Source organism: Vicia villosa, linkage group LG1 (genome assembly GCF_029867415.1).
Source record: "Vicia villosa cultivar HV-30 ecotype Madison, WI linkage group LG1, Vvil1.0, whole genome shotgun sequence".
Lineage (NCBI taxonomy): Eukaryota > Viridiplantae > Streptophyta > Magnoliopsida > Fabales > Fabaceae > Vicia > Vicia villosa.
Window position 1 is genome coordinate 212,656,957 of NC_081180.1, and position 13,941 is coordinate 212,670,897.

Below are 13,941 nucleotides of genomic sequence, written 5' to 3' on the forward strand. Positions count from 1 at the left end.
AAGTCGACATTCCCATTCCCGAGAATGCCGACCCTACAGCCGCTCTCCTGCTCGCGGACCTCAACAAAACCAACCGTCTCATTCAACAGCAAAGTAGACGGATCGACCATCTGGAGAGAAGACGGCGATCGCGATCTCCCCCACGAAGACGTTATCGATCACGCTCCTCCTCGTCCTCTCTCTCTCCCCCAAGAAGGTATCGTCGCCGAAGGTCCTGCACACCTTCTCCTCGGAACTTTAGGTCCCACACACCCTCTCCTCGGCGTCGGAGGTTCTGCACCATCTCCCCCCGACGGAAGGATTCCCCTGACCAAGAGCCTGAGAAGGAGAAATCCATAAGCATCACCCCCGAGCATAGACACCAGGGCGCCACGAAAACTTCTGATAAGGGACGCGAACAATCTCCTCCTGAGGATAACCGACGATCTTCTGGAAAGGCACACGGAAAGCGTCACCGGAGCCCACCTCGTCGTAAACATCACCGCCGAGGAAAGCACTCCATTTCCCCAGGGCCAAGTGACGAGGAGGACTTCCGCAGCCTCCTATCGGAGGAAATCCGGAGGGATGGAGAAACCCCTAACTCTAGACCTCTATGACGGAACGTTAGATCCTGACGACCATTTCTGGAGCACTGAAGCTGTCATGGACTACCATGTCGTCCGAGGATCCATCAAATGTCGGATCTTTCCGACGACACTCAGAAAGGGAGCAATGACTTGGTACAGAAACCTCCCTCCAAACTCCATCCACTTCTGGCCAGAGCTTAAAAAACTCTTCTCCAACCACTTCACAATCTCTCGCCGACAACCGAAGTCGGAGGCCACCCTCAAGGCCATAATCCAAGGAGCCAACGAGCCTCTCCGAGAGTACCTCGATAGGTTCAACAAAGAGGCCCTCCAGGTGCAGACAACGGATCAGATGAAGAGATACCTTCTCGAACGAGGACTCCTCCCCGAAAGCGATTTCAAAAAGGCCATCGGAATCGAAAAAGTATACACCATGGACGCCCTCCTCCTCAAAGCCCAAGCCTACATTGCCTACGAGGAAGGCGAAGCAGCTGCGAAAAAGAGCTCGAGAAGCCACAAAGCTACCCGCAGCTCGAGTCAAGACTATTCCCTTCCCCGCCGAGGCAACGAAAAGAAAAAGGAAGACAGGCCCCGCGACACAAAGGACCAAAGGGGACCAGGTGGTCATTTCACCGATTACACCTCGTTGAACGCTTCACGCGAGCGCATTCTTACCGAGTGCAAGAGCACCAAATTCAAAAACTCCAATGTTCGGCCCCCGAAACCAAATCCCACCAGGCTGGGGACTGACAAGTCCAAATATTGCAAGTACCACAAGAGCCACGGGCATCTGACCGAAGAATGTATCCACCTCAAAGATGCCATCGAGACCTTGAGAAAAGAAGGCCACCTCTCTAAATACACAAAGAAGGGAGAGATCTCCCGACAGGAAAACTAAGGGAATTCCGACGGGGACAATTCACCAGACCCCGGTCCACTCCAAGTTGCTCTGTCCGTCACCTGACCAAAAGATTTTCTGCCGTTTGTTGGGGTGACTTTCGTTCTGAGCCATTGGGAAAGATTCCCAACCGCAATGGTCATCTCCAACGGAGGGGACCCGGGCTCTCTCACAATTAGCTCGGTGAAAAGGAAGTTCGACGAGTTAATCAGCGCCAACTCAGACCTCGGCCCAACCCTTCGGAAGTTCAAAGGGAAATCAGAGTCGATAACCTTTTACCTCGAAGAACTCCCCGACGGAGCCCCAAATGCTACGATCCATCTACTCGTCCGAGCAAGGATGGCTAACTTCGATGTCCGTCGGATTCTGATCGACGAGGGTAGTTCAGTCGACATCATGTACTCCCACCTCTTCAAAACCCTCAAACTTGACGACTCCCACCTCACTCCATACGTGGGTTCCGACCTCCAAGGCTTCAACGGAACCACCACCAAACCTTGGGGTTACGTCGAGCTGATCGTCACCCTCGGGGAAGGAGAGGCTTCCAGACAGGTCAAGACACGCTTCTTGGTCATCGACTGCAAATCCCTCTACAACTGCATCCTCGGACAACCAATCTTGGCCGAGCTCACAGCCGTCCCCTTGACCGTGCATCTCAAAATGAAGTTCTACACAAGGAGAGGAAGGGTAGCCACCATCAACGCCGACATCGAAGAGGCCAGAAGAATCTTCGATGCGTCAATGAAAGGACTTCAGCAAATCGTCCCTAACAAGAAGCCGCTGTCCGAAGACAAGCCAGCTCGAGAAGACCAGCAACCTCCAACCAATGTCAGCTCAGTCGACCTCGATGCTCGTCTCACGAAAGAAGAACTGAAGAACAGCAAGGAACCGCAGCCGGGGATTACACATTCCATCCGACCGATCCCGGACGGAGACTTCGAGCTCGTCCCTCATGGAGACAACTCCGACAAAGCGGTAAAGATAAGCAAAGACATCCCCGATCTAGCGAAGAAGCAACTTGTGGCATGCCTCCAAGTCAATGCGGACTTATTCACCTGGAGCGCAGCTGAGATGCCCGGACTCGACCCCGAGGTCGCCTGCCACCATATGATTATTGATCCAACTGTTAGGGCAGTAGTTCAACGTAAGCGCAGGCAGTCTCTTGAGAAAGCGGTGGCTGCCGAGAAAGCTGTAAAAGACCTCCTAGAGGCAAATTTTATTTCTGAGGCCAAGTATTCAACTTGGCTCTCAAACGTTGTACTAGTTAAAAAGTCTAATGGAAAATGGAGAATGTGCGTTGATTATACTGATCTTAATAGGACTTGTCCCAAAGATGTATACCCTTTACCTAATATTGACAGGCTGGTCGACAACTTGGCCGGCTACAAATTATTATCTTTTATGGATGCTTACTCAGGTTATAATCAGATTCCCATGGCAAGGTGAGACAAACAATGCACGACATTCATGACTGAGTCGGGGAACTATTACTACAACGTAATGCCCTTCAGACTCAAAAATGCCGGCGCTACATACCAGCGGATGATGAACAAGGTGTTTCGAGGAGAGATCGACGACACCCTCGAGGTGTACATGAACGACATGATCTTCAAATCCCGAGAAGACGCCGATCACACCATGCATCTCGAGCGGGTATTCGAGCAAGCAAGAAACTCCAAGATGCGGTTCAACCTAGAGAAATGTATTTTCAGCGTCTGAGAAGGCAAATTCCTCGGATTCTATTAGACCGAATGAGGAATCGAAGCCAACCCAGATAAATGTCGAGCATTCTCGGAACTCCCGACACCCATCAATAATAAATCGATCCAAGTCCTGAACGGGATGCTCACCGCATTATCTCAGTTCGTCACGAAATCTGCCTAACACTCTCTCCCATTCTTCAAACTTTTGCGTAAAGAGGCGATCTTCGAATGGTCCAAGGAATGCGAAGCAAGCACTCTCCCACCTCAAAAGAGTCCTCTCAGAACCTCCTGTCCTGACCCGACCAGAAAACGACGAGATCCTGTATCTTTACTTGGCCGTTTCAAGCGAGACTGTTAGCGCGGCCCTCATCCGAGAGACCAAAGACGGGCAAAAACCCGTATACTTCACCAGCAAGGCCCTACAGGGACCCAGGGCGAGATATCAGCAAATCGAAAAGATCGCTTTGGCACTTGTAACTACCGCCCGAAGGTTGAGATACTATTTCCTCGCTCACATTATCGTCGTCCGAACCGACCAACCCATCAAACAACTTCTCGGCCGACCAGATATGGCCGGCAGAATGCAAAATTGGTCACTAGAACTATCTGAGTTCGACATCCGGTACGAAGGCAGGAAAGCCCTGAAAGCTCAAGTGCTAGCCGACTTTATAGCCGAAATGACGATGGTCACCTCACCTCCCTCAGCCGAAAACAAATGGACCATCTATGTCGACGGGGCCTCCAGCAGCTCAGGAAGCGGAGCCGGCATTATCTTGGAAAACGACGAGGGCCTCATCATATAGGTCTCCTTAGTGTTATCATTCACCACTTCGAACAATCAAGCCGAATACAAAGTGTTCCTCGCCGGACTACGGCTCGCCGAGGACGTAGGCGCCCGAGAAGTAAAGATTTATACGGACTCTCAACTCGTCGCGTCTCAAGTCAACGACGACTATCAGGCCAAAAACGATACCCTCATTGAGTACCTTGCACTGGTCAAAGAGAAAATGAAAAACTTCGCACGGGCAGAGGTCGAGCACATACCCCGCGAGCACAATTCTCGTGCAGACGTCCTTTCCAAACTTGCGAGCATGAGGAAAAAAGGAGGAAACAAGTCAGTAATCCAGGAAATTCTCTCAAAACCTAGCGTGGACAAGAGTACCTTCCTAATCCAAGTACACGCCATCGGAGACAGCCAATGCTGGATGACCCCGGTATACAATTTCCTCACAAAAGGCGAATTACCGACCGACGCGAAGGAGGCCTCCTCGATCAAAAGACGGGCCTGCTCATACGTCATTATCGAAGACAAACTATACCGGCGTGGATTTTCAATCCCTCTTCTCGAATGCGTCGATACCGACCAGGCGCTCGATATACTGGAGGAACTGCACGAGGGGATCAACGGCCAACACCTCGGCGGTCGCTCATTGGCAAGAAAAGCCCTAAGATCCGGATACTACTGGCCGACCATGCAGCTAGACGCCAAAGAACATGTCCAAAAATGTGACAAATGTCAGCATCACGCCGACATGCACCTAGCCCCACCACATGAGCTCAAAATCCTTTCCTCGCCCTGGCCGTTCTCCACTTGGGGAATGGACCTCCTCAGACCTTTCCCGATGGGATCATATCAAAACAAATATCTGATCGTCGCCGTGGATTACTTTACCAAATGGATAGAGGCTGAAGCACTCGCCAAAATTACCGCCCAGAACATCTTCCGCTTCTACAAACGAAACGTGCTCGCTCGGTTCGGGGTACCCCAGGTAATTATAACCAACAATGGCACCCAATTCACCGACAGAAAATTCCAAGAATTCGTAACTAAGCTCAGCACCAAGCAACACTTCACCTCGATCGAGCACCCCCAGACAAACGGACAAGCCGAGGCCGCAAACTGGGTCATCCTCCAAGGACTGAAACGACGGCTCGGCAAAGCTAAAAGAGTTTGGGTCGAGGAGTTACATAGTGTGCTCTGGGCATACAAGACAACACCATATTCGAGCATCGGGGAAACCCCATTCAGGCTGACCTACGACACCGAGGCCGTCATCCCCGTAGAAATCAGGGAACCATCTCGTCGTACCGAGTCACCCCTCGAGGAAGAACTCAATGACGAAGCTATGAGGGAGGAGCTCGACATGGTCGAGGAAATCCAAGCAGGTGCCTCCCTCCGTGAAACAAAGTTGAAACAGCAGATAGCCCTGCGCCACAATGCCAGAGTCATCAAACACGAATTCGAAGTCGGAGCCCTAGTCTTACGCAGGAACATGAAAGACTCGCGCGAAGGCAAACTCGCCCCCAACTGGGAAGGCCCTTACTGAGTTTACGAAAAAACCGAGAATGGCGCATACTACCCCGAGAACCTACTCGGGGAAAAACTTGCTCGACCATGGAACGCTGAAAAACTCAAACGATATTACAGCTAAAAAACAGCTAACAGCCGCCCGATCACTAACTTCAACGACGAGGAATGACCGGGCGCGGACGCGCGTCGTGGTATAGACGCGAACGCTCCATGACAACGAAGTTCGGAACTCCCCACCAAGGCAGAGATTCGACCACACGGGGAGGTCTACACCTAGCTCCACCGTGGCAGTACCTGCACGGCAGAACCCCAGCTCGCGATGGGACCGTTCATGGCACGAACACTTGACCCCGACCACAGTCTCGTACTCGTTGATGGCACAGACCTACTTTGCGCCCGGTCCGTTTCCCACACGGAAGGAAGACCACCCAAGGTCGATCATAAGCTAATAACAAAAATATTTCTAAGTATAACAATATCCTCCCGGCCGAACGACCATCAACTGTCAACCATATAATGAAATTGCTTCTAAAAACACAAGCTTTCCAAACACACAAAAGAAAGTCGAACACAAACAAGATTTAAAATGAAAATGCATTTAAAATCCAAAACACTGATCAATTAGATCGGCAATATCCAGAGATTACAAAAAAATATGGGCACACAGGCCCCAAAAATATGTCGGGCATAGCCCACGATCCAGAAAGAAAATTAATGTGGCGTGCAGCCGAACAAACACAGGCACGCAGGCCCACAAACAAAATCCAACAAGCTCATTGTTCCTCAGCTGGAGAGTCGGGAACTACCTGTCCGTCCACGATCCTCGACGAGAGCCCAATGTTATCTACCTTCAGCCCCGGATTCAAAAGCTTCAGTTGTTCAACCACCCGGTCGAACCCAGCTTCAGCCATCTCGACGCAGTCGAGCTTGAGGGACTCAATCTTCTCGACCAATTCAGCCCTAGACTTCAACCCAACTATGTCATCGATCTCGTCACTCGTCGGCGCCCAAGCCGCCTCAAGATCGGAAGACTTCTTCTTCTCCACCTCCAGCTCTTCATCCTTTTTCTTCAACACCTCATCGAACCTCTTCTTCACCTTTTCCCGAGAAGCCTCCACCTTAGCCAGCTTGTCCTCGGCAACCTTCTTGTCCGATTTTGCCTTCTTTAGCGCATCAGCAGACACTTTGTTCCCCCTGGAGAACACTTGGGCCATCTCCAGGACCCTCATAACAGCGGCACTATCACCGGTGAGCTTCTTGAAGCGAGCAGGAGTATCCATCTCCTCTTTTCTCCGAGCCTCATCGGAGGAGACAGACAGAGGAAACCGCTCAAGATATTGTCCTTCTTTGAAACAAAGAGGGAGCACGAATGCACGGTCAGGCCCTAAACCCGACGTCTCTTCACGAGTTACCTCGCCCTGCCGTTGCCTCTTCGGGGTCCTCCCGCAAGTACCCCCTCGGCATCCAAGTTGACCACTGGAGAGCTGGTCGACCCGGAGTTGTCTCCCGGGGCCCCTGTCAGAACCTTGTTCTTTGCCCGAAGCCTCTTGGCATCCTGAGCCATCTTTATAAGTTTATCGTCTTTCGTCGGCATTCCATCTGAAAAACAAAACAAACGAGTTAGCGGGGAACATTAATCAGAAATCTAAAAGAAGAATAACCTAAGTACAACCTAGCAAAGCCCTAGTCTCCTCGGGTGTCTTGCATGAGAGAAGGGCCTTCGTATTTATCGCCCGGGTCTCGACCATCACTTCGCCCTGCTCATTCAAAATGGGATCGTCGCTCCTCGTCACCCATTGAGCCAGAGAGAAGCTGTCGACATACTTGCAGAGGATCGCGAATGACGCGACATCCTGCTCGTCCAAGTCCCCGTTTTCCCAGGAATAATGTTTTGGAGGGGCATTAAAATGACCTTCCCACCAGAAAAAAGGAAACATACTGCAGAGCTTTGTTCTCACCGCCCCGGTCTCGTCACGCTATGGGCTACCATCCTCGCCATGCATAGTCACCAACTTGGCCAACGGAGTATACGCTGCCTGACTATGCAAACGAACAACATAATAACGGTCCTTAAAATCCTTGACCGAGTCGGTGTACATCTTGAAGAGTTTCTGGTCGGCATTCTTGAAGGAAACGCAACTATAGCGTCCTCCAGCCGACTGCCTTTGAACGCGAAAAAAGAGGCCGAACAAGGCAGTAATAGCGTCGATATTGAGGTACTCGTAGACGATTTCAAAAGCCCGCATAAAAGTAAAGACATTCGGATGCAGTTGAGAAGGCGCCAGGCTAAGGCTAGCCAGCAAAGCAACTTGGAAACTAGAGAAAGGCAGACGAAACCCAAGCTCCCAAAAAACATACTCGTACATAGCAAACCTGTCCCTGGTGAAACGAGAACAGATTTGGTATATCGTGAGACCACAGTCATAGGCTCATCGGTAACCCAACCTAAATCCACCTCACACTCATAGTCAAAGATTGGAGTCCCTTCCTCCTCGGCCTCATGGCCGGGCGAACCTCCATCCTCTTCTTCTTCTATGTCGGAAAGGCGCGGGTTCTCGATCTCGACGTCCGAGGTGTTCATGGCCGTATCCCACGAACTAGACGCCGAACTGGATTCCGAACTAGACCCCGAGCTGGACTTACTTGCATACATAAGGAGAAAATGAATTCGACGGTTTATCAAATCCACCCTTCCACCGCAACACAAGTGAAAGGGTAGAGCGGTGAGCGGCGGAGCCCCCCGGCCAAACCCTTGTCAAGGACACTCTTGTCCACCAGCCGAGGATGTCCTCTAATAAAACTTACCAAAAAATAAAACACAGTACGCCTTCGAGCCCTACATGATGCAGCCGAGGAAATTCATGAATACGCCGGGCGTCATCATGGGTCGGCCGAGGGAAAGTACGAAGGCACCGACCAAACCCATGGGTTTGCCAGGCCGAATCATGGATCTACCGGGCCATAACAAAAAAATTAACTGACTAATAAGCCATCCCACGGGCATCGCTTGAATAACCCGGGGAGGCGGTGGTGTCTTTGAATTTCTCTAAGAGAAACGCTAACGTAGATGATGGAGGGGGCGGGGACGCGTTCCCCAAGCCCCATAAATTCAGCAAAAAGTACTTGAAATCACAAGTTAGGTTTGTAATGGTACCTGATGTTGACATGATTCAAGCAGCTGACACGTGATTCCTCACTGGATGTTGGTGAAGCAATGGAATTTTTAAAGCTATCAATCTGAGGCTGATGACGAAGAATAGAGAGTGTAAAACCCTAAATGAGGGGGGGGTTAAGCCTTTTTATAGAGAGATGCTCGTAATACGAAACGTTACGCCGAATGACACATCCCCCCTAGGCGCCGCCAGCTACCCCTAGGCAATCATTGCCTCGTTTATTAGCTGCCACGTCAGCAAGTGTTTAACACGCGCGACTCTACATTTCCTCCCTTGCACAGCTTCATCCGGGCACGACTCACGAACGGGGACCAACTGAACATGGGCTGGGCATTCGCAAAGTCGAAGCTTCCTGCTCGGAAACTCCGACTTGGGGGGCTCCTGTTCTGGACTAGGCCAAGTTTCGGCCCAGTCTAGTTTTGGCCCACTTGGCTTTGGAGGCCCAAACCATCCCTAAGCCCATAAGGAACAAACGATGCTCGGCTCCTTGAAGACCCAACGGCACTAAAGCAAGGTATCTAGTGCTCGGTATAAGGTGCTCCCCGCGAGCACCCCTCTTGACGAGCATCCCGAGGACACAAGAATGCCAAGCGCGCTCCCAGCAAGTGTCTCCTCCTCCGAGGACCAGTTTCCTCGTGGCCTTATGCCGGGGACCCTCTTCCTTGTAGGGTTTCTTCACATCCAACACCCCGAATAATACGGAGTCCACGTAGTCCCTAAAAGACCGCGTCTCCCTTTAACTTCGGAGTGGTTGACCAGAATGGAGAGCACTCACGCACCTCCGACATTTCCGCCTAGGAATCCTGGCAGTCTCCTAATTGGGCCTGGTTACCTAGTCCAGTAGCGAGATCATGGCCCAGTGCTGGGGGCTATAAATACCCTTTTTCACTAGAGGGTCAGGTATTCATTCTCTTCTAACCTTTAGCTTGTACTTGCACTCTGATTGCTCGTATTCTTACTTTGGCATCGGAGTACCTTGCAGGTACACCCCCTAGTTCACAGAAGTTCCAAATCCTAGCAGGCCTTGAAGATCCATCTGATCAGGTAAGATCGTATATTATATATATATATATATGTTACCAAATAGCCAAAACTTAAAAACATAGCAGAAAGTTTGTTGAAAGCAGCGAGCGGTCGACCTATGCAGGAGACCCATTCAACGCGAGCTATCCCGAGCGTGGTAGGATGATCTTTGGAAAAGCGATGCGTCACACGCAACAGGGCATGAATCGACGCAAACATTAAATATTTTACTCCAAGTATGAGTCGACCGGAAGGGTCGACACGAGCATTCCCGAGCTTGATGCAATGTCCTTCTTCAATCTATGAGTCGATCTAACTTCTGCATGAGTAGACACAAACAGTAAAAGCACCCAAAAATGCTTGTTTTCAAAGATTTTCATGCCAACTATTCCACTACCAAATTTGTCCATGGAGCCAACCCTGATCAAGAGCATAAACGTAAAATGCGATGAATGTTTTGACATCATTAAAACAAGGATAGAGGTACCTTGTCCTCATATACTCCCCCTTTTTGAAGATGGCAAAACCTAAGCAAATTTTATCCCCACTTATCGTTGGTAATCATAAATCTAATCCCTAAGCGAATTCTATCCCCTATTCGATTACAACAACAATAAACAAGAGAAATTGGTACTATATTGTTTATATTCCTATTATCCGAATAAAGCAAACAGATTCAACACTCATGAATTAAGCAAACATGATTTGACATATGCAAGTTAACGATAAAGCAACGCTAAATCGCGAAACAGATCAAGGAACATAAACCAATCAAATTAAATCAATAATATTATGAATGAATTGAATTAAGCATGCAACACATATAGAAGATTATTGAAAGGGAAAATAATTGGGATTAAAATTATAAAACCTCAAAGATTCAGTGGAACATGAACAGTAGATCAACCCTTGGACTTAGTTCTCCATAATTCTTCAAAACGTAAGAAAAATTTCGTGAATAGTGTCAAGTGTCAACAGTACTTTCGGCTTCCTACCCTAGGTGAAAACACACAAACCCGTTTCACAACTTAACCGGGTCAAATGTACGATCCAGGCCCAATACAACTAACCCAAACAAAATATAAAAATAATGCAGCAGCTTCAACGAATTTTATGGCCTTGTTGGAGTCCGAACTAGCTTCTGACTTCTTCATGAAAGTTGTAGCTCTTTCTCTTAGCTTTCCGGAGATTATTAGAACTCCTCAATCGGATTCCTAGAACTCCAGTTATGATCGTTTCCGTAAAAGCTGCCAAAGCTGAAAATAAAATACGAAAATCAAATATGCATAAAAATAAACTAAATTATGAAAACACATTAAAACATAAAAAATAATCAAAACAAACCAAGGAAATGTTTGAGTACATACATGAAAGGACGTGCATAAAAATGCACTGATCAAATTCCCCCACACTTGAACTTTTGCACTCCGAGAAAAATGAACAACAAAACAAAGAAAGCACAAATACATCATTAGTTAATCATCCTAGGCCACAACTCATCTTCGGTTAAGTTTGCATCGATAGGTACTAATATTGCACACTAAGGACATCCTAAGAACACTAACCACAGTTATGTAGAGATAAGCCTCCTAAATACACAAACCAATTCAAATCATATTATTATACCATAGTGTAGCAACCTGCCCTAAAAATTAAGATTTTAGAGTCGCCACCTATTCTACCAAGGCGAATAGGAAACCTTACGCAATTAAGAGATCGGGGTAAGATTATTATAATCAGGTTAAGGGAAGGTGTTATGCACCCTTAACCCTTTCATAAGGTTTGATCTAAGATGAAGGTTTATGGCAACATTATAGAGGCAAGGTTCATGCTTTTAAGGATTAATAATTAAGGGAAACAAATCGAGAAAAAATGAGATTTAGAGGAAAGGGGACTCGCCTTGTTGCCAAGTGCCTACGTATCTGCTTATGGAGAATCATAGTCAACGTAGTTCGGGCACAGGGTTGTACACCTTAGAATTAGAGTTTGATTTGATATGGTTTGAAGGCTTTTTGAATGGCCTATCGTAGTTTTGAAATACGAAGTTCGCAAGGTATTTTGAATTACCTTATCGTAGTTTTGAACATCACAGTGTTGAAGAGATGAATTTTGTAGTTCCGTGGTTTAGTGTATTTTAGATGGCGTACAACCCTGGTTTAATATGTTACCGTTAGTTGCGATGATCAAAGATTTGATCATTATAGTTAACGGATTAAATAATGTATTGCTAGTTATTCTGAACGATAGATTCAATCGTCACGGACAGCAAATGAGGTGTATTTTAATCTTGTAATTAAATTATGAGTTTTATCATTGCCTCTCATAACCAATAGATTTGGTTATTACATGACAACGAATTCAATTATTTACATTTTATTATTTCATCTCTTGTCAATACGACTAATGGATTTAGTCGGCTCGAGGAGAGAATTAAACCAAAATTAGTTAAATTAGCATTAATAAATAAATTAATTCAATTAAATTTATTTCTCGCCAATGCGACTAATAGGTATAGTCGGATTGAGGAGAAAATTGATCGAGGATTAATGTTTTTGCCAAATGAGATTGGGCAAACCCTAATGTATTGATTAGGGATTAGGGTTTTGTTGTTTTTAACGATTAAAAATTAATTAAATCAATTAAGTCAAATAATCGAATAATCGGGATGATCCTAAATAATTCTAAACCCTAATCATTAACCTAACCCTAATTTAAATCCTAATTAAATAAACTAATTAAATTAAATAATTAATATCCTAATCTAAACAATTAATAAATAAAACAAATGAATAAATAAAATAAAAATTATATAGAACCTGGGCTGCAATCCTGTGCTATGAAGCCCTGAGGGAGTGTGGTGCGCCTGCGCTCCTGGGCCTCTTGATCATGCACTGGTGAACATCTGATGGTGCTGAGCGAGGGTGTATGGCGAGGACGCATAGGGGGAGTCACACTGAATCAGGAAAATTGTTATTTTATAAGAAAATAGAAGAGAGCAAGGGATCGAACCCCTTCCCTCAGCCTTCGCTCACGCCTTCTCACCAACCCAGCTATGCTCTGTTCTTGTTTGTTACGCTTTAGTTTGTTAATATAAAACACCTGGTTACCAAACCAAACACGCGCGCGGGAATTTTGAATGGACGTGTAGGACCATGCCACGTCCTTCGTCTTCTTCGTTTAAGTCTGAAAAATACACAGACTTCTACCTACAGTTCCACAATGTCACTACAACTCCGTGTCATTGAATCTTGGTATACGAATCAAATAAATCTTGAATTGCAACATGAATTGACAATAATTTGGCCGCCGAATCTAATGGTGGTCTCCTTTGGTCCTAATTTTGCCCCTAATAGGAACCCCCAAATCAAGACCTCAAACCCTAGCCATGGGAGATTCCCAATTATGCAACAAAAACCAAATTAAAGTAACCCGAAAGCATCATAACATCATCTTAACCATTAATATATGCTCAAACCAGATTAGAAACACACGTATGTATGAATTCAACCTCAAAGTTTTTTTAAAGCGAACCGTGAGTGATATGGTGATGATATTCGATGCTTTAAGTGTCTGTACTGATTGGAATAGCTTCAGAATAATCCCAGGAATGCGTTTGAACCACCAAAACTCGTTGAATCACCCTGCAATATTGGAATCGATTTCAATTTTTTTCTTGGATTTTTGAGTCCGGTTTCGATTCTTGGAGGCCAGAATTCTCCTCCCCCTGCGTCTGTAATGGTTGTATGTTTATATATGATTGCATTAGGTCACAATCCTTGGACTAAATCAAGTTTTTTTTCTCTCCATAAGATTTGATTGAAAATCACTTTTAAAACCTTCTAAAATTGGCCTCAATCCAATCTCCTCTAACCAATCCCCTTTTCCACGAATTTGCATCAAAATATATGGCATTTATGTGCTTAGAGTGGATTAGAAAATAAGCAAAAACAAATCTTTTATTTTTCTTCCAAATATTTGATTAAATTAATCTTTTTAATGAATAAAAATTCACTAAAAATATAATAAAAGTCAAATAATCACGGTCTTGAGTTTGGAGCTTCTTAATACTCTTACAAGCAAGTTTGGATTGTAAAAGAATAGGCCCATTTGGAAAAAATCCAAGTTTAACCCTTATTTGCTTCACATTTTCCCTCCAAAATCGACCAACTTTGACGAAGCATATCTCCCTCAATTTTTAAGATATGAGAGAGTTCTAGGACTTTTTGGAAACCACAAGATGTCCTCTACAAGCCACTTTGGAACATAT

At 46.4% G+C, this 13,941-nt stretch overlaps 1 protein-coding gene across 1 annotated transcript; it reads left to right on the forward strand.

Moving 5' to 3' along the window:
* The first annotated feature begins 711 nt into the window (after positions 1–711).
* On the forward strand, positions 712–1,464 carry LOC131594477 (uncharacterized). The gene has a single exon (XM_058866627.1). The coding sequence runs from the start codon at positions 712–714 to the stop codon at positions 1,462–1,464; it is 753 nt and encodes a 250-aa protein (XP_058722610.1).
* Positions 1,465–13,941: the final 12,477 nt, after the last annotated feature.